Here is a 19,236-nt window from a genome sequence, read left to right as displayed (position 1 = left end):
ATTTCACATGCTGAACATGGCAAATAGGAAAATTTTCAGGCATCATAGTCAATAACAACATCTAAGAAAAGTTGCTTAAAAAATCAGTGATGTTCAGAGTTTAATTTCAGGAATAAGAATGGTATAATTAGCGTTTGTTTACTGAAAGGTCATCCGAAAAAAGGACAATCACATTTCTGATCAGAAGATGAACTGAAAAAATAGCTACTAATTCAGTCCTCGGTAGTGGTTCAGCTTTTCATTAAAACAAAAGGTCTTCCATTGCTTAAAAGTGCTATAGAAGTACCCAAGCTCTCAGTGGTTTCAGGGGCCCACCACTGAAACAGCTTGGAAATCCAGAAGGATTGACATCTAATGTATACCAGGGAACTTCAGCAGTCTCAGTCTCTAATGAACAAGCTGAGTCTTCCCAATGTAAGCATCAGAAGCAATCAAACCTTAAGGAGCAGTTGTGCCAGCTGACCCCAAGCAGAGATCCCATCTAAGGCCTAACAGCACACCTGGACAGGGATCCAGGTCAGGAGCAACAGCGAAAAGAGAGCAAATCCCCTCCTTCTTTGCATATCCTAGTCTAAGCATGCAAACTCTTCCAAAAACACTGTAAAAGAGTTCCAACTCCCCACAGAATTAGCATACCCTTATAAGCTAGATGGTCAGAGCTGTTGATAGAATGGTCTTATTCATACAAACTAAGAATCTGGCTGGTATCTGTCCCTGTTTGTGACCTTTTTCCTCCCCTTCCAAGCACAGTCACAGCACTGACTCATGGCACTTGAAGGCGTTCCCTGTTGCCCAGCAAAACTGATTTTAAGCCACCATATATCGAAGTTACCCTTCAGGAGTTTAAAGCAATCACCTGAAGAAGTCTTGCCTGCTGAAGTGTTTTCAGAGGAGTCCATAAGCCTTTCCTAAAGGATGTAGCTGAACTAATGCATCTGGTTGCACATAGCAACAGCAGCCCCTTCCACTCCCCCATAGCAGCCAGTGCCCAAAGCCCACTTGTAGAAGTGCTTTGGGCATTTAAGGCCTCACAGCTCTACAGCAGCTCTATTTTCTGTTCTTCCTGTGAATTTACCACATCAGCCGGTGAGAAGAGGCTGTGCAGACCGAAACTGCCTCAGCTTCTTTTTCTTCTCTGAGAGCTCCTCCCAAACCTCTTTGGTACAGGTACACAGCTAGCATGTCCTGGGGTAAAAATCTGTCACTTTACTATTGTCTACTGCAAAATGTCTCCAGATCCCCATGTTCCTGCTGCATGTTGTTGTATCAGAGGCATACACACCAGGGCCTGGAAATCTGAGCTGCTTTGAGGAGGATGGAGAATCCCCAGAGGACTCTCTCCGAGATGATCAGGCTTTGTTCTGGCCATGCTGATATTTCATGTCTTCCCTTCTGCCTGCAGCGTGGCTTAGAGGTACCAAAGCTGGCTGTAAGCAAGAGCTTAATACCAGGGTAATTTAGCTTAATTGCTCTATTTTCAACCAGAGCAAAAGTCATGAGGCTCCTGGCATCTTTAACATATGGAGGAATAAGGCAGCTGGGAATTGTGTTATTTAGGCTGGCTCTCTGGCCATCTTCCCACTTTGTACGTGTTCTACGTCCAGACACACTGAACAACCAGGACTTTTGTATTTAACTACATATAAAAAATTATGTTTAAAAGCTCCCTAGTGATCCAAGCTTGAAAGCAGCCAAAGGGTGACTAGAGTAAATGCAGCAGTTACATGAACCCATAGCTCTGCTACATTATGGTGCTACAACAGTACACACACAGCACATTCCACATTTATGGAGCTCTTTCTGTTTAAAGAAAGAAGGGCTCTTCCATTTCCACTTCCACTGAAGCAAATTCATTTGACCACACTATATACTCCAGATAATCTGCTGGATGCGTGTTAGACATACAGAAGTAATTCTCTTTTGAAGGTGTATTTTCCACCAGCCAGCACTCAGTGATGCTCACACCCAGTAACCTGCATCATGAAGTCTAACTGCAATGAAAGTATCTCAATTAACACAAGCTCTTTCTAGCATTAGATCTTTCCACTGCACTCTATGGTGCATGGACAATATTTTCATCAGACCAGGACTGTGGCTGCCTTGGATTATTCCTGATGTCCTAGATGCAGATACTTGTTTTTCAAAGAAAGGAGGGAAGACCTTCTGCAGCACAGCCCTTTGTCAAGAGAGCTTCCCCATTAGTACAGGACAGGAATAATCTCTGTCATATTTTTGTGGAGTCTCTGCTACACAGAGGGGGAAGGAGGAGGACAGTCAGCAATGTCCCTGCCCTCCCCAGCTGTGCTGTCACAACTCAAAGACTGTGTCTCCTTCCATCTTTGGCACTGGTTCATTGGTACAAACTCACCATAACTTCTGCAAGGGGCTCTGCCTGCCTTTGGAGGCTGCACTGCATGTCTTGCAGCAAGCAGGGTGGGAGCCCTTGCACTGCTGCCCAGAGGGACTCGGGCTCAAGAAGGGACCAATGCTCACAGTACCTCTTAGACCCTGGGAGGAACTTTCTATTCCAGCAGCTCATTTAATCAAGTGAAATCATTTAATCAATGTTTTTTCACATGTTGTCTGACAATCATTTCTGTTTCTTTTTTCAGTGGAGTCCAGTGGGATCATGAAACAGTAATGTGCTTTCTCTAAATGCTACCTTTATTGCTATAAGTGGTGATTATTTAAATTGATCTGGAATGCCTGACGGGGGTGATTTAAAACCGCCTAACCCTCTCTAAGTTTGCCATGAAACCACTGCCAAATGCTTGTTTGAGCATTTCTAAACTGAGTTTGTCAGATGTTCTTCGGTCATCCTGTTGATCAGGCAGACAGAGGCATGTTTTCCCCATCCTGCTTTCTACTAATACCATCTTTCCTCCGCATGAGTAGTGATTGTAACTGAAGGCTATTAAACCTCATTTAATTCAAATGTAGTGCAGTTCTTGAACAGTCCCACTGGGGAAGCAGGTTCAGCAACAAGTCACTGTCCTGGAGGAAACCCTGATCATCCAGTGCCTACTCCCAGCTAGCTTAGTTAGATTTTAAGCTGGTTTTCTAATTTCATTCTGTGTTTGCAGCTGGAAGTCCCTGCAGCTGTCTCTGTCTCTCTCTTACCTTTCTGTAAGGTGCAGTGTAATAGGCTTGTTGCTGCACTTCAGTACCAAATTCCCATTGATCAGGCCACCAGGGAAGAGCTGAATGCTTTGAGAGTCCCCAGGATGCCTGGGCTGCTCAGCACCATAGAGTTGAGAAGGATCACAGAAGGATGATGCTCATATTTTGAAGCAAAAAGTAAAGAGCAAATGCCAAAGAGGGTGGCGTGGCCTCACCAACATCTATGTCCAATACATTCAGGATCCCACAAAAGGGTCCTCCTGACAGATGTCCTGCTTGAGAGGTGGGAGCAAACACGGCTGTGTTGCCCTCCTTTCCCACTGGAAAAGGCACAGAGGGAAGCACAGCATGATGGGTTCTGTGTCCCTACACATAATAACACCCGCTGGCGGAGGCCCCCTCCCTCGGTCACCCTGAACCACAGCTTTGGGGGTTTGGCTCACCTTACACCAGTGGTGAGGTACAGCAATGCCAAGGGTCTTTCCCACATCAGGAGTTGAGGAACAGGCTGTGGTATCCCATGGCCAGCCAGGTGTTTCCTGGGGATGAAAGATGTGCCAACTCTTACCCTTGATGGTTTTCCAGCACGAGGCAAAGGTCCAGACCAACCTGTGGCTTGGAGGGTAGGGGAGAGGTGACAGCAGATTCCCTCAGCTAATCCTTTTCCCTCTGTACCCGCAGCCCACTCCTCCAGCTCCACATCGCACTGCTGTGGCTACTGCTGGCTGTTGGGCTTTCCTCTGGCGCTCTGCTCCCGGCTTGGGGATTGGGTGCCAGGGCTGAACCAAAGCCAGGGCGAGGGCCTGGGAGGGCTGTGCCCGGCCTCGTCCCAGCGCCAGCCCCACGCTGCCGCCGTGGCCAGCTGTCTCAGCATCGCTGCCACCTCTCGCCGCCTCAGCCACTCTCCCTGGCTGCCAGGAGTGTTTCTTCTGACTAGATGCTGAAGTTGGCAGAGGTGGCATTCAGGAAGCAGCCAGCAGGTTAATCCTCCTAATAATTTGTTGCCTGAAGGACACAGAGAATGTGTTGATGCTGTGGGTTTCTATGGCATTTAAATTTCATCCTGGTCTTGATATTTGCATATCAATTACCCAGAAAAGAAGGGGAGGAGGAAGGGCAGAGGTTATGTGGGAGCTAAGAAAATACTGAGAACAATAGTCCAGCAAGTACAGGTCTTATTGCAAAAAATTATGCTGACTGCCTACCAACACTTTTCTTTCTTTAGCACATCCTCCCCATCTCTTTCTGTCTTTTACTTTGCTTTTTTTCCTCCTGAATCCCCTGTAAATAGAGCATGGGCAGATTAGCTGGTTCCCCTTCATTCCTGCTTGTCCAAAATGAACATTAAAAAGAGAAGGAGAAAGGGAAAAAAAACTCCAAACTCAAAATGCCTGGAGCCATGGCTTGTGGATAAAAAAACCAGCTGCACATGAAAAACAATTGAGGTGGGATTCGAGCTATTATGGCTTGGAGAATGAAACACCAACTCACCCTTCCAGAAAGATGGCAAAACATTTTAAAAGTATTATTGAAAATAGGGTTTGAGGTTGGGTTTTTATAGCAGTGGATGTAGAGAATTTAATGCACTTGGATCCAGCCTTGTGCACTGCCAGGCAATTCCCTGCAGCAGTGGACTTGGGACTGACCTTTCTTCCTAAAACAAATCCCTGTCAGAAGGCATTTTGTTGTTGCTGGTCAGAGAAGTGTAGCAGCTATTGGACTTCCTGGATACCTGAAACAGCCTTAACCCTCTCGTCCCTCCCACAAGAGGACTGTAAGTAGAAGCAATGCCTGCTTTCATAAGCAGGTGCTGAACACTTATGGGAGTGGGGAGACCCATTCCCACACTAAAAAGACCAATGCTATACACAGAGTAACAAGGATTCAAATCTTTACTAGACTACATAGTAAGCAGGCTTTTCTGTGATTAATGAAGGGATTTAGCATTATGTGCCAGGTGCAGAAGTCTACCCAAGAGACTGTCATGGTCTCAGTTTTGCCCTCATATAAAATGTGAAGTGCAGTGAGTAACTCCAGGATTTCTTCTTCCTCTCTTTTTCAGGTTCCTGACTGACCCTTTGCATTTTAACTTGTTGTGGGCAGAAATAGGATGTTTTCCATCCACATTATATCTTCCATCTGAAGAATAGCACTATCACTGTATAATCCCTCTGAGACTTGACTTCCAATTACATTGAATTCCATAAATCCCATAAAAGTGCTCCCATTCTTAGATGCATGCTGGTCAAGCATGCAAAATACTTGGCTCCAAAAAGTTAAGTCAGTCACTGGTAAAGGGCAAGGTAAGGACACTTTGGCTCCCTCATTTTCTGCAATTGTTTCTAGGGTATTGTCATGTATAATAATTCAGCTTTAAAAGGAATTTGCATATCACAGATCACATGAACAGCTAGCCCAGAGAGGCTTTGGAGTTGTCCTCATTGGAGATATTCCAGAATTGTCTGGACTCAATCCTGTGCAATCTGCTCTAGGATGACCCTGCTTGACGGAGGGTAGACCATATGACCCACTGTGGTCCCTTCCAGTCTTACTCAGTCTGTGATTCCCTGACACTGTGAATATGGAGCTTTAATCAGTAATGTTTGCTCTAGGTTTTCCTTTGGTTTATTATCATACAGAAAACTTGGGAATCAAGCTGTTTCAAAATCTTGTGAGTCAGTGAAAGGTTTTTGTTGCTCACTGGATGATGGTTGGAAGATTTGAAGATTTTCAGTGATTTGCAAAAAAAAAGAAAAAAGGAGAAGTACAGGAGTTAACAAGGTGTTTTAACAGGAAGAATTAAAGATGTAATTCCCCAACCGAGAGGTCAGAGGTGACTTCAGACCCCATCCATTTATCATCTGTCAACTTCCATTGACTTCAGTGAGCTTTAAATCTAAACCATATTTTTTACTTAAACAAATTTCTATTCCTTTCTACAAAGCTCTTCTAAAATGTTTAAATGTGTGCATGGTACATCAACCTCCATTCATAGCTAGCAGAGAGGATCATCTCCTGAAAATTGCAACAGCCACAAGATCTGGATCAGCCAAATTTTCTTTGAAATCATTAGGTCTGCTAATCCAGTAGATCCTTCATATAAACAGTAACATCACCAAATCCTACATAGTAAAGGACCAGTTCTACTGCTGAGCAGAGTGAGATACATCCAGTCCCGCCCAGAGGACACTGAAAGAGTCCCTCGATGAAAAATAATTTATGAAATAAAAGTAAGCATCACTAGAGATAAAACACATAGGTAATTGTTCAGCTGGAATTGCTGCCCTGCAGTTATACTGCTTGGCAAAGACTGCTCCCATCCAGCCTCTCATCTTCCCACCAAACTGTGATGCCCTGTTTGGGTAGCGCCTCCACACCGTGCACAGCACTGAGCAGGCCATGCCCAGTTGGTGGAGGAGCAGTGAATGAACCAGCAGGCCCAAACAGCACACGTCACACCACTTAAAATAGTCAGGCATGTCTGAAGGACTGCACCGACCCCAAGGGCCTCCAGTTAAACTGTAACAGGAGTTCTGCATACTTACACAGATGCCAACAGACAAAATGCTGATCTTTGAACAAGCCTCTAGTTAAAAATAAGTTTGATCTTTTGAATTTTTTAGATTTTTTAAATTTTTATACTTTTTAGACGAAAGTCTAAACCAGGTGGCTCTAACTGGGTGAGGTATTTCTCCCCGCCACCTCCTCCCCCCTGTGGTCTGATTCTAAATTTAACTTCATACAATGACTTGAAAGTTTTAGTCCCAGCTCATCCTTACCCTTGGCAGGGTGCTTGGGGAGGAGATTCACTGAGGATCATCTCTCTTCACACGATTCAGTGCTGGGATTTTGCACTGACAGATAAGACCAAAAGTCTTCTGCTTCCACTCTCCAGGGATAGCATCATGCCTTTGGGGACCTCTGCCAAAGCAGCAGGCTCCTTCCTTCAGGTTACCTTCTCAGCATCTCTGAGAAGGCAGAGGCCATGCCCCCAGGCTTGTCATCCCTGATTATTTCCTTCACACTTAACTGTGACATGTCTGTTGATGGAACAACATCATTACCCTTTAAAGACTTCCTACATATAATTGAGAAATGCATACACCAGACAGGTGATCTTCACATTCTGAGCCTTTCCATCTACCTGTCTACCTACAGCCACACTGCAGGAATCATGGAATCACAGAATGGTTTGAGCTGGAAGGGGCCAGATATCATCTAGCAACCTCTAGATGCCATGGGGAGGGATGCCATCCACAAGCCCAGGTTGTTCAAAGCTAACCTGGTCCTGAACACTTCCAGTGATGGGACATCCACAACTTCTCTGAGCCATTCTGTTCCAGTGCCTCACCACCCTCACAGTGAAAGGTGATGATGAACTCTCAAATGACAGATGTAAAAATCTCTCGCTCTTCTTTAACTAGCAGTACCCTATGAACCCAAAAGCTCATGATCCTGAAGAAATTTGGCTAGAGGTGTACATTCGCCTCCTCTCAAATACGTGATTTTTCTTCCTCTGGCAACGCAAGAGGAAACACTAACCAATAAAGGAAATAAAACTGTGCTGAAACACCTCTGCACCCTTCTAACCTCCTGGGGGACTCCCTTCAGCCCTGTGAAGCAGCAGACAACCGCATCTGTCCTGGGAAGATGCCCACAGCTTGTGACGATATGCAGCTCGCCGGGCTGTATTCACTGAGACACTGGCTTGGGTGCACTCGTGGCTGCAGGTGTGTGCGGGTCCCATGGAGCCTCCAGGAGCCAGGAAAGGGGTGCAGGAGGATAAAAGTTTCCCATGGCCCAAGTGGCAGACCATGAGGCCCCCAACAAGTAAAATAAATTCCTCTAGGAAGAGCAGAGCTGATAGGCAAGAAAGTGCAGCTGAGTTTTTTGGTATAAAAGGACTGAGGCATAAGAGCCAGGCAGCATCTCAAAGGAGTGGGATCATGCTCTCAAGCTCTCAAATGTATGGATACCTAAGATGACTTTGGAATGTCATCTTTGAGGTTATCTGGAAATTATCCTTTATTCTCTCCAGTTTTCTATTCCATTAATCGATTTCAGCAATATCCAACCTCCTGCCTCTGACAATGCTGTGAATGTCCTGAGCACATGCTCTCTCCCTCTTCTAGCCCCACAATTACACACCACACCACTCATTTCTATTCACTGGACACTGCTCTTCCCTCTTCCAATTTAAGCCTGAGCCTGTTTGCACTCTCTCTCTCCAGCTTGTGATAGCACCATTCACTTCCTACAAAATTTTTGTTCTGCAGTTTTTCAGTCCAGATCATCTCCGCCCCTCTGACTCAGGGATTTCTCCAGAGCCATCCTCTGCTCCTGACAGGTCTTGCCTTCTGCCCTATCGAGAAAACTGCTCCTGCTGTGTATGGACCTCAACCTTCTCTATGCTCCTGATGCCAAGTGGGTTGACACAGTAGTGTGAGGTCTTACTCAGGTCCACCCAGAATTATCACCCTACAGCAGACTTATCACCTGGCACTCTCGACATGGAAGGAACTATGAGTTATGAGTTGCAATGGAGATAAATTCTCCACCTGTGGCTTTTCATTTCCCAGCCCTGCAGAATGTGACTGCTTCAACCTGTCTGTAACAACACAAACCTCTGTGTCATTCCTTGGCAATACATCACAATTTTGAAAGATGCAAGGCAGAAAGCCTCTGTAACATCCTTTACCTCCGTAGTCACTGCTGTAAGGAGTCTCAGATGTGTTGAAGCATCCCACACCAGGACAGTCAGGCTGCAGGAAAAGCCCCTGAATAGCTCACAAGTAGCCATGGGGACTCAACAAGTGCCTGGGGACTAGAAGTCCCTGTCTAGAAGCTCTCACCTGTAGGGCACGGAAAACAACAGTAGCAAGACGAGCAAAATGCTCCTCTGTGGCATGTAACTGATGGCAAAAAAAACTTCTACCTTCTAAGGTAAAGACATAGAGATAACACTGTCCAGTCAGATGTGCAGTACTGCAGTAAAATGCATTACTGGAGGCTGCAGGGTAGTCTCAAGACACTGTCACGCTGCTTCTTAAAATGGAATTGTTCTTAAGTTGTCCAAATTCAAAGTGCAGAGAATGCCATATTGTAGTATTTTGTAGCTCTTGCAACACGCTTGCCTCCCAGATTAGATTCAGGTAAATTTAAAAAGTGACTGCTCTGAATTGCTCCACCCTTGCTCTCTTAATGGTCCTTTGCTGATACCTAAAAACGTAATGGTCTGGTGGCGAACAGTGGATGTAACTGTGTCTTTTCCTATTTTCAGAGCCCAAAACTGCTGTTGCAGTGAGGTGACCGGTGCTATCAAACCCAGCAGACCATATGGGAGCTAAGCCATAGATTGCCAAGTCCCAGGAAAGAAGGGAAAACCTCTCACGTTTACGTGGCTCCATCGCTCAGTTACCAGAAAAGCCGATAAAACAAGTAACATCTTCAAAGTTGAGCGGCCCGGAGTTACTTGTGGTGAATTAAGTCCCTCGTTTGAAACCGAACCGGGCCGGAGGAAGGCTGCCTTTCGCAGCTTCACTTCCACCCTCCGTGCCCTGACAGCGCGCCCGGGCTGGGAAGCCGAAGCCTCCGGGGATTGGCGAGGGGTAAGCCGCTGTCCCGGGGGATCGCGGATCTCCCTCTGTCTCCGGGCTTCATCCCGCCCGCCTTGGGCTGCCGCGGCGGGGCCGCCGGTGCTGCGGGGACGGGGCGGGGGGTGCGTATGCGCGTGTGGACGGTGCCCTCCGCTGCAGTACCGCGCCTGGCCGCGCACCGGCAACAGCCCCCCGCGGCGCGGCGGCCGCGGCGGGCGGGCGGGAGGGCAGCGGCGGGCGGGGCGGGGCGCGGGGCGGTGCGCGGGCGCTGCGCGGCGGGCGGCGGGCGGCGCGGGGCGGCGCGGGGCGCGGCGGGCGGCGGTGCCGCGCGGGGCGCTGATGCCGCGCGGGGCCGGGCGCGCCGCGGGGCGGCGGGGCGCGCAGGGCGGGCGGCCACGGGGCGCTCGGCCATGGGGCGCGGGATGCGGCTGGCGCTGCTGCTGCTGGGCGCCGCCGCCGCCGCCGCTGCAGGTGGGTCGTGAGCGGCCGCGCTCGGCGTTCTCCGTCCTCCGCGGGCGCGCGAGGTAGATACTCGCCGCGTGTGCGTGTGCGGGTCCGCGCGTGTGCTGGGGCGCCCGCGCCCGTGCGCGCGGAGTACGCGGGCGTGCGCACGCACGGGGAACCGCACGGGCGTGTGCGCACCGTGCTGAACGCGTCGGTCTCTACGCACGTGTCCGCACACGCGCACATACGCCTCTACGTGCGCGTATATGTGCGCACAGGCTGGGTGCGCGTGTGTCCGCACATGCGGTGCGTGTCGGTACGCGGTGTGCGCGGATGGGTGCGGAAAGGCAGGGGCCGGGATGCGCGTACCCCCGCGCCGCAGACAAAGGGGGTCCGGCCGCGCTGTGCTGCGCGGGGCCGCCCCTGCCCGCGGAGCCTCCGGCGGGCCGGCGAGGCCGGGTGGGCTCGGCCCGGGGCTTCGGGGGATGCCTCGGAAGCGGGGCCCCGCTGCGGAGCGCTGCGGGTGGCAGCGGCGGGGCGCCGCGGGCTCCCAGGCGCTTGAGGCGGCGGTGCCCCGAGTCGTCGGGGTGCGGAGGAGGGCGGGCAGGGTTTTGGAAGCCCCTTCCCGCAGCGTAAACACTTCGCGCCCAGGGCTGCCGCAGCGGGGTCCCGCAGCAGACACACTCGGGCATAAACAGTTTGCGTAACGCTTCCTCGGCCCGGTGCAAGCCGAGTGCCAAGTTTCTTTTTTAAAAAGAAGAAAAAAACTCTGATGGGAAACAAACATTTAATCAGGCACAAGATATAAACGAATCATCAGAAGGCATGTACTGCTAAAATGCTTAAGCAGGAAGCATATGATTTTCCATGGATGTTTTCCCAGGTGAGTCATGGTACTTGCTGCATGCTCTTACTCATTACTGAAGATCCCAGTCCGGTGGCATGTACAGTAGATGGAATGGGAAGATTTAGTTGGGCAGATGCATTAAGTGCAATAGAGAAAAGCACATTTTCCAGGGCTGTGGCAGACCACTTGTGAACTTGTGACTGCCAGCATAAAATCTCTATGCTCTCAATTTGTCCTTTTACTGAATTCCTGTGGCAGCCAGTGTTACACTAGAAAGCTGTCACTTTTCATAACATGAAGTGCTCTGCATCGGTCATGCAAGTCTTTTCCAATTCAATTGAAAACAAACACCCTTTCAAAGGGGGTTTCCTCTCCCCCCTTTGTGCCCCTGGGACCCACGTCTATGTGCCAGCAGCATTTCTCAAACCCTGCTGAAGCCAAGGTCCCTTGCCCCAGATCTGATACCGGATGAGGAAGGGACCCTCAATGCCTGGCCCGAAGACAGCTGTAGTCAGTGACCGTGCATGACCAGGGCTGGAGCATACCCTGAGCTGGGAGCAATCGAATACTCTCAGCTCCCGGGATCTGACATAGGATTTTGTAGCCAACGCCTCCCAGCTGGGCTCAGGCAGAGCCTTGTCCCTGCCCCGGGGCCATCTATGATAGCCCTACCACCAACTGCAGTCACAGGAAACCTCCCATTGACCAGGTCCTCCTCCGCTGCATTCCTGGAGGCAGCAGTCTGGTGTGCAAAAAGCAAAAGGACTTGATGAACACAAACAGTAATCTCAACCTGTCTGATAGGGCTGACTGAGCCCTGCTCTTCCTACCACTTCCCAAATCTGCTTTGCAATCCCACAACTGAGGGAACCGCAGTAAATGTTCATCTATTTGAGTAGCGGCCAAGTGCACGTAAACCAAAGAATCCAGGAAAGCAGCCAAAGACATAAATTAGGCCAACTACTGGCTAGCCTAACTGATAATATGATAATAGCACTTAACTTACCTGCCCCTCAAGAGAGCTACGTAGGTTAGTTAATGTTTATACAATGCTTTGAAAGGGATGTTCAGGAGTTGTAGGTGATATTACATTGACTCTACAGTCCTATTTGTTTACTTTTCCACAGCAAACATATTCTGCACAGTTACTATAGGTCATCTCCAACACAGCTTTACTAGCACACTGTAGGAAGCTAACTTGACTGAGCATTTCTTGTTCACTGAAAATTTCCCAAGACGGCTTACTCAGTGAAATCCAGAGACTGGATTCAGAAGTGCCTTTTACTGCATGCATAGCAAGCAGTGCTCCACAGCTGTTCTGAGGAAACACTATAGAAAACCTGTATAGAACTTTTGTGGTAAAAATGGGTTTTATCCAGAGTGCTTCTTGAGGAGTGGGATAAGTGGGGGATGCTATCAGGCTTGGAAGGCTTAACACTGCTAGTGCATAACATAGCTTAATTGCAACTATGACACTGTAGGCAAATGCTGAATAAGCCCCAGATAAAGGATTTATTGGATGCTAAACTGAAATGACCTTCAGGCATAACAAAAATGCCAAGAAGAAGACATTAATTGGTGCACAAAGCTGACTGTGTATGACTGGCCTGATGATAAAGAAGACATTATATACCTCAGATGCTTTGTCCTCCACACATCCAAGTCAACAGAGATTTATTTTTTTTGGTATTTGGTATTGGTAAACAATTCCCCAAATACCACTTTGATCTACTCTTAAGTTTATTAATAAAAAGTTGGAGAGCCACTAACCAAGCTTTGCTGCACGAGTTACATTGATTACATGTGAGAGTTACATGGTTTCACAGCAAAGCCCATGGTATTTTTTTTACTTTTTGACTCTATAACTGTGGATTTTAAAATTGACAGGATTTCCAGAAAAGCTTGAACAAAAACCACAGATCCTCAGCTGTGTGGCAGCTTGCCAGCATAATTTCAACCAAAACTTTTTTTTTCTTTCATTTATACACACCAGCAACAGCCTTTCCAAACTTAAGCCATGCTACAATTAAGCACTGGTGTCAGCAGCAGTTTCTGATTGTGGGAAAATTTGGGATAGGGATGGAGTGGTGTGAAAGGGGGTGAAGACTTCATGTCCTTGCTGGTAGGTGATATTCCTGTGGGCTCTCACACCCTGACACTTGATGTGCTGCACGCTGGGCTGGGTTGCAGCAGCCCTGTCCCCCATGGCAGTCTCCTGGCCTCGTGGCAGCATGTTGCCTTGGCAGCAGCTTGCCTTTCTTCTGCTTTTTCCACCTCCCCAGGGCTACCTGGATCCCTTTGGAGGCCTAGGGGCATGGGTGGCATGGCCCTGAAACCTCAGCCCTGCTCTGGTGTCCCCGGGCGGGAGGGAAGGCCGTACTCATCTCTCCCCGTCTGCTGCCTGCTCTGCATCTCTTGATAGGTACGGATCTTCCCAAGTGCAGGGAAACCCTGAAAGGTTTTGGGGCGGCTTTTTTTTTTGCTCTTCTAGATGCACTAAACTCCACAGAGGGGAGAGCTGAGCAGCAGCGCCACACTGTTCCACAGCCCCTCCAGGGCTCGGTGGGTACCAGCAGCACACGGTTTCGGCGGGGGCAGCATCCCGCGTGCCGCGGGACGCGTCTGCTGTGCCCGGGTGAGGTGCTCCCACCGCAGGAGCCGCCTCCAGCCCCCGCTCTCTGCCCCGCAGGTCTGGGCGGCGTGGCGGCAGCGAGCAGCCCCTGCGAGAAGGCCTGCAACCCGCGGATGGGCAACCTGGCGCTCGGGCGGGCGCTGCGCACCGAGACGTCCTGCGGCCGGCGCGCCGCCGAGCGCTTCTGCAGCTACAGCGAGGACGCGGAGCGGCGCTGCCGGCGCCCCGAGTGCGGGCGCTGCAGCGCGGCCCAGGCGGGGCTGGCGCACCCCCCCGCCGCCATGGCCGACTCCCCGTTCCGCCTGCCCCGCACCTGGTGGCAGGCGGCCCGGGATGCCCCCCGCGAGACCATCCGCCTGGACCTGGAAGCCGCCTTCTACTTCACTCACTTGATCATGGTCTTCAAGTCGCCCAGGCCGGCTGCCATGGTGCTGGAGCGCTCCCAGGACTTCGGCGAGACGTGGAAGCCTTACAAATACTTTGCTGCTAACTGTTCGGCCACCTTCGGGCTGGAGGATGATGTGAGGCAGAGAGGAGCCATTTGCACTTCCAGATATTCGAGCCCCTTCCCCTGCACTGGAGGAGAGGTAAGTCTGCCTGGGTTGGGATGAGAGAGCCCCTGCTCCAGCCCCTTTTCTCTCTGCAATCTCCGCGCCCGTGTTTACGCTTCTTATTTCATTACACCGGCATCTCTTGTCATCGCACGTATTTCACAAGGCGAATTAACGTAATTCATTCCTAGATGATGTAGGCACCACCCTGCCTCTTGCTTTGCTGCCTTCGTAGTCCCTCTCTTTGAAAAAAAAATTCCTTTCCTTTCACCTGGTGAACCCCGCTACACAACCGCAACCTAGATACGTGCTGCTAATTCCTCAGGATTGCCAAAGGGAACGTCACTCCAGACAGCTTTCTCCAGATCTTGCAGTCGTGTGGTTTTAAGGTGATGCAAATCAGTCTGACCAAAATGCAACTATGTTAGAATGAATAATCACCATATTGACTTTTAATAGTGACTGCCTTCACTGAGGAGTGTAACCATAGAAATAGCTACTTACCACACACTGAAGTATGGCTCCCGTAAACCAGGTTAGCCAGGTAATTATAAAACTTATACCTTGTCTTTTTCCTTGTGCACACTTATGTGAAAAGAACTTGAAAAAAAGGAAGGAAAAAAATCCTATTTGCTAATAAGAATAATATACGTGAAAGCCGAACGATTTTCAGTACCAGAAACAGCAGATAACAAGTGATGCATTTGGAGGCGCTACCAATAATACTCTTACTAATGTGCAAATCTGTCCCCCACTGCTGGGGAGCTTCTCCTGGGAGCCGCGGCCGTGGGACCGCCCTCCTCTGTCCCCCCACTCGTGGGGACGCATCCCCGGTCACCAGCTCTGGACTTTAAAGGCTGCTCCCTCTAGTGGACTAATTTAATGAACTTCCCTGAAAGCTTAATCAAAATTTCTCTCTGGCCTAACACAGAGAAAGGATAAAATCTGACCAGGAGATCACTTATATCATTGCAGTTTCTGCTGAGAACTGGTTTTGAAGTGGAAGCCCGATCCTTGGAAACCAGCATTCATGTTGAGAAAAATCATGTGTTCTGACCCCTTTGCAATAATTTGTGCAAAGCCACCTCTAGCCATGCTCTGGCTAGGAAGCCACTCTCTGCAGAAATACTAGGAGCTGGTTTTCCACAAAAGTGCATCTGTTAGCTGTGTCTCGGGAGGCAGCCAATGTCATGCTCTAGGAGAAGTTGTTCCATGTTCTCATCAGCTGAGAAACAAGAATCTCCAGACCTGTCAGACATATCCAGGATGACTATTCCATTACATTTTAAATCAAATGGTGAGAAAAAGTGCTACCTTTCTTTTCTTGCCATCCTTTGCTTGTGCCCCCAGAAAGCTGCCTAAACTTTCTTTCAGACTGCAGTATATAATGGGGCTTTATGAGAAAAGTGGAAAAAGACTTTTCAACATGGCCTTTTCTGACAGGACAAGGGGCAACAGTTTTATACTGTGGATTGGACATAAGACATTTATAGATTGGACATAAGACATTTTTTGATTATAAGGGTCATGAGGCACTGAAAAAAGTTGCTCAGAGAAGCTGTGAATGGCTCATCCCTGGAAGTGTTCAAGGCCAGGTTGGATGGGGCTTTGAGCAACCTGATCTACTGATATCTGTTCCTACCCATGGCAGGGATGTTGGACTCAATTATCTTTGAAGGTCTCTTCCCAGCCAGATAATTCTGTGATTCTGAATCAGGGTTAACTACAAAGTAAGACGAACAAAAGGAAGACTGTATGAAAACCACTTGGAATTTCTCAGGCCCTCAGTACTTGTTCCAGCCCTCTGTGTCCCACCACCTGAATCATAAAGTTATGCCAGCCTGTGATGAAGGACATGGAGAAATCCACAGCTCTTAGGCCAGCCAGTGGGACTTCTCTTGGGTATATGATTTGCATGCTCTTTTTTTAGCTTTCCAGGGATTTTTACTCAGGGATGGGAAACCCAGGGCATCTTACAAGGCCATATTTGCCTCACTGGTATTGGGTCCCCTCTTGCTAGCATCCTGGTGCAGTTTTCATTGTGGTCACTGCACACCAGGATGGTGCTGTCCCTGCACGCAGGATGTGAGCTGCGCCAGGAGAGAACCTGTACAGATCCTGACCTCAGGCAAGCTCTTCTCTGGGCTGGTGCAATCTGGGGACAGTAGAATCAAGGTCTTGTGTGTAGAAACCAATGCCTGTCTCAAGAAGAAAAGTAATTTGGTGGTGTTTAATGCATCTGTGGTAGCATGCTGCAAAGAGAGTCTATGTACTGAGCTTGCTTCTGTGGGACCTCTTGGCATTGCTTTAGTCTGTGTTTTTGCAAAGAAGCTATAAAAGTCAAGAGCATTTACTTGTTTCAAGTTTTAAACAAATATTGCATCCGAGGAGCTGGAGGTTAGAAGATTTTGCTTACATGGTACACTTCAGTTTCATGCACTTAAACACCACTTTTTACCTGCAAAGTAATAGCAGCAGCTCTCCAGATGGCAAGCCTGCATGCTTAGCAAATATCACATTTAATTTATTACAGTGTGCTGCATTCCAGCAATTACTAGTAGCTGCCAATAGCAACATGTATCTGACCTAAAGAAACATCAGAGTTTTGTGTTCTGTTTGGAGTTATGTTGTGCTTTACTCCCACTTTGGTAGCACCTAATTTCATACATATGGAAACAGTAATTTCACTTGAAACAGTGGTTTCAAATATGCAGTCATCCAAAATGTCCACATCTGAAGGGTATTACTCATTACTCTGAAAGGTATTACTTGTCTTCTTTAAAGCACAACTATGAATTCTGTGAGTGCCACTGGGTTTCTTTTTTAAATTTTTAGATTTTTTTTATCTGTGATGTAACAACTGTAACCCGCGATCCAAACCATGTGTCACACTGTCTGTGTTCTGCTTTCTCACACTTCAGACATTTCAACACCACATGTGCATTTCTGGGCATGGTGTTAAGGGCTTGCAGGATTTTGCAGGATGTTGGGGTCTCTCTGCATGGTTCTGGAAGATCACTCATGGCTGTCTATCCCCTTGGATGAGCAGGTGAGGCCTCAGGTGGTGGTGACTCACCCCAAATATCACTGGAGTTTGGCAAAGACACAACAGCTTGTTGGGCTGGTGGTTTTTGGTTTTACCCTCTGTAAAGAACAGACAGTGCTGATCCACCTACATTTCTGCTGATTGTTACTGTGCCTGCAAGCCCCAATTCAAGGCATCAGTGGGCAGAACCCCACAGTACTCAGGGGTCCAGCACCTTTTTTCAATATATCACCTGTATTAATTGGGTCAAAGGTATATCTGCTTCACTTTTTATTTAAGAGAAAGATCAGACTTTTTGCATTCTGCCCTCATCATCATGAGTCATTCCTTAGATGCCTACTTCAACTCTTATGACAAAAATCCTCTCTCATCAGAATTTGCCATGATGCTGATCTTGAGGAGATTTATGATTGTGAAGAAAACAAGCTGCCAAGCCTCTAGGTTCATTTCAAAGACCCAGACCTCAGAAATGCTGAAATGGCTCTGGCAGATGACTTTCATCCTTCTGTAGCAGTGTGACTCTGGGCTTGCCTATGCAGTGGCGGGACTGGGGTGCTGGAGAGCTCTGGGAGAGCGATACTTTTGGAAGGCTGCAGTCACCTCAGCTGGGTGCCACCTCAGCAATGAGAACCATATGGGGTAATTATGTCACACACAATGTGTGGCACTTGGATGGTCTATTGATGGGTAGAATCACCTCATCAGGGACTTGGTAGGTCCCTGCTCTTCTTTGCTACCTGTCCTTAATACTGCAAGTCCACTGGACTTGGTTATCTCTGATGTGTATGCGGCTCCAGCCTGAGGCAGGCAAGAGATGGAGGATCAAGAGCCCAGTGGTGGGATTAAGAAAAAAAAGGACAAATCTGGGCAAACTGCTAAGCAAAGAGGTTGAAGGCTGTGCTGATGCAGGAACACTTCACTAAAGTGCCCTGGGTTTGGTCTAGATGGCTTTCTTGGTGGAAGTAAGCCTGAGTTCACAGGTCAGCATGTGCCCAGAGACCTCAGGGGCTCTGCTGAGCTGAGCCCCATTCCAGGACAGCCTGGCTGCAGTCTGACCTCATGCAATGAAGAACCATTGTTTCAACAACCAGCAAAGGAGTCAGTAATTTTTTCTGCAGGTATCCAGAATCCAAACAAACCAACTGAGCCTCTCCTCAATAAGGAACAGGAAAGGAGACAGATGGTGGGTGCCCACTTCTTGCCCTGGCATCCCAACTTTGGTACAGCCAACCTGGGTTTCCAGCAAGCTTCAAGCATCTGCCTCTTTGAGGAGTTGGATTTGCAACATTGTGAAGGCAACACATTCCCATGTCAGGGAATAATTTCGGATTAGCTGCATGCAGAGAGGTCATTATAGACTTCCCTTATGCTTAATCCAGTCAATTAATTGTTTCACAACAGCAGTTTGTTAAGCATAGGCAGGAACCTCTAAATGTTAACCTTGTATCATCAGTGTTTTAAGAGAAAGGCTATGGCCAAGTTTTAGCCTGAATCATACAAAAATGCTACAAATGCTGAGTATTTTCGTTGTTTTTCAGGGTGTAACCCTTCAGACACATTATTGCAAGGGAAATCAAAACTGGATCCATCAGCCAAACATAATCTGATCTAAGTAAACAAGATGCAGAAATAAACTCTTTCAGCTTCATGCTCAGACAGGAATACTAATTTTACTAGTATGCATAAAAAGATATCTTCCCTCCCATAGTTCAGATTATATTAATATTTCCTTTCCAACACACTAATCTGAAAATTATCCTTGTCTAGGGATCACAGTTGAGGGCTCATCTGCAAGGGGCCCTTAGCAGATGTTAATTCTTTAACTGTGAGTGAGAGTGACTGTCCACTCTGCAATGCAATTATCTCATTCACTTTACATTCCCATCTGTGGTCAATTCAGATTAGCTCGCCTGAGTGTTCCCATTTAGACAAGCTCCAGGATAAAAGGGCTTACTGAAGCAGAGTCTCCTTGACAAGATTTTAGTAAATTAGTAACTTAT

General features: G+C 48.2%; 1 protein-coding gene across 2 annotated transcripts in view; it reads left to right on the top strand.

The window, feature by feature from the left end:
- Positions 1-10,073: 10,073 nt before the first annotated feature.
- Positions 10,074-19,236, top strand: part of NTN4 (netrin 4) — a 47,609-nt gene continuing 38,446 nt past the window's right edge. The window contains exons 1-2 of one of the 2 annotated variants that reach the window (XM_021527964.4): positions 10,074-10,187; positions 13,697-14,226. In XM_021527964.4, coding sequence (XP_021383639.3) covers positions 10,127-10,187; positions 13,697-14,226 — 591 coding nt within the window. In that variant the 5' untranslated portion in view covers positions 10,074-10,126. Of the gene's footprint in view, positions 10,188-10,365; positions 11,044-13,696; positions 14,227-19,236 lie in introns of those variants that run through there. The other variant, XM_085569768.1, reaches the window with a different exon arrangement.

This window comes from Lonchura striata, chromosome 1A, assembly GCF_050655825.1.
Source record: "Lonchura striata isolate lonStrDom1 chromosome 1A, ASM5065582v1, whole genome shotgun sequence".
Lineage (NCBI taxonomy): Eukaryota > Metazoa > Chordata > Aves > Passeriformes > Estrildidae > Lonchura > Lonchura striata.
The sequence above is the reverse complement of the archived record's forward strand: the minus strand, read 5'-3'. Positions and strand labels throughout refer to the sequence as shown.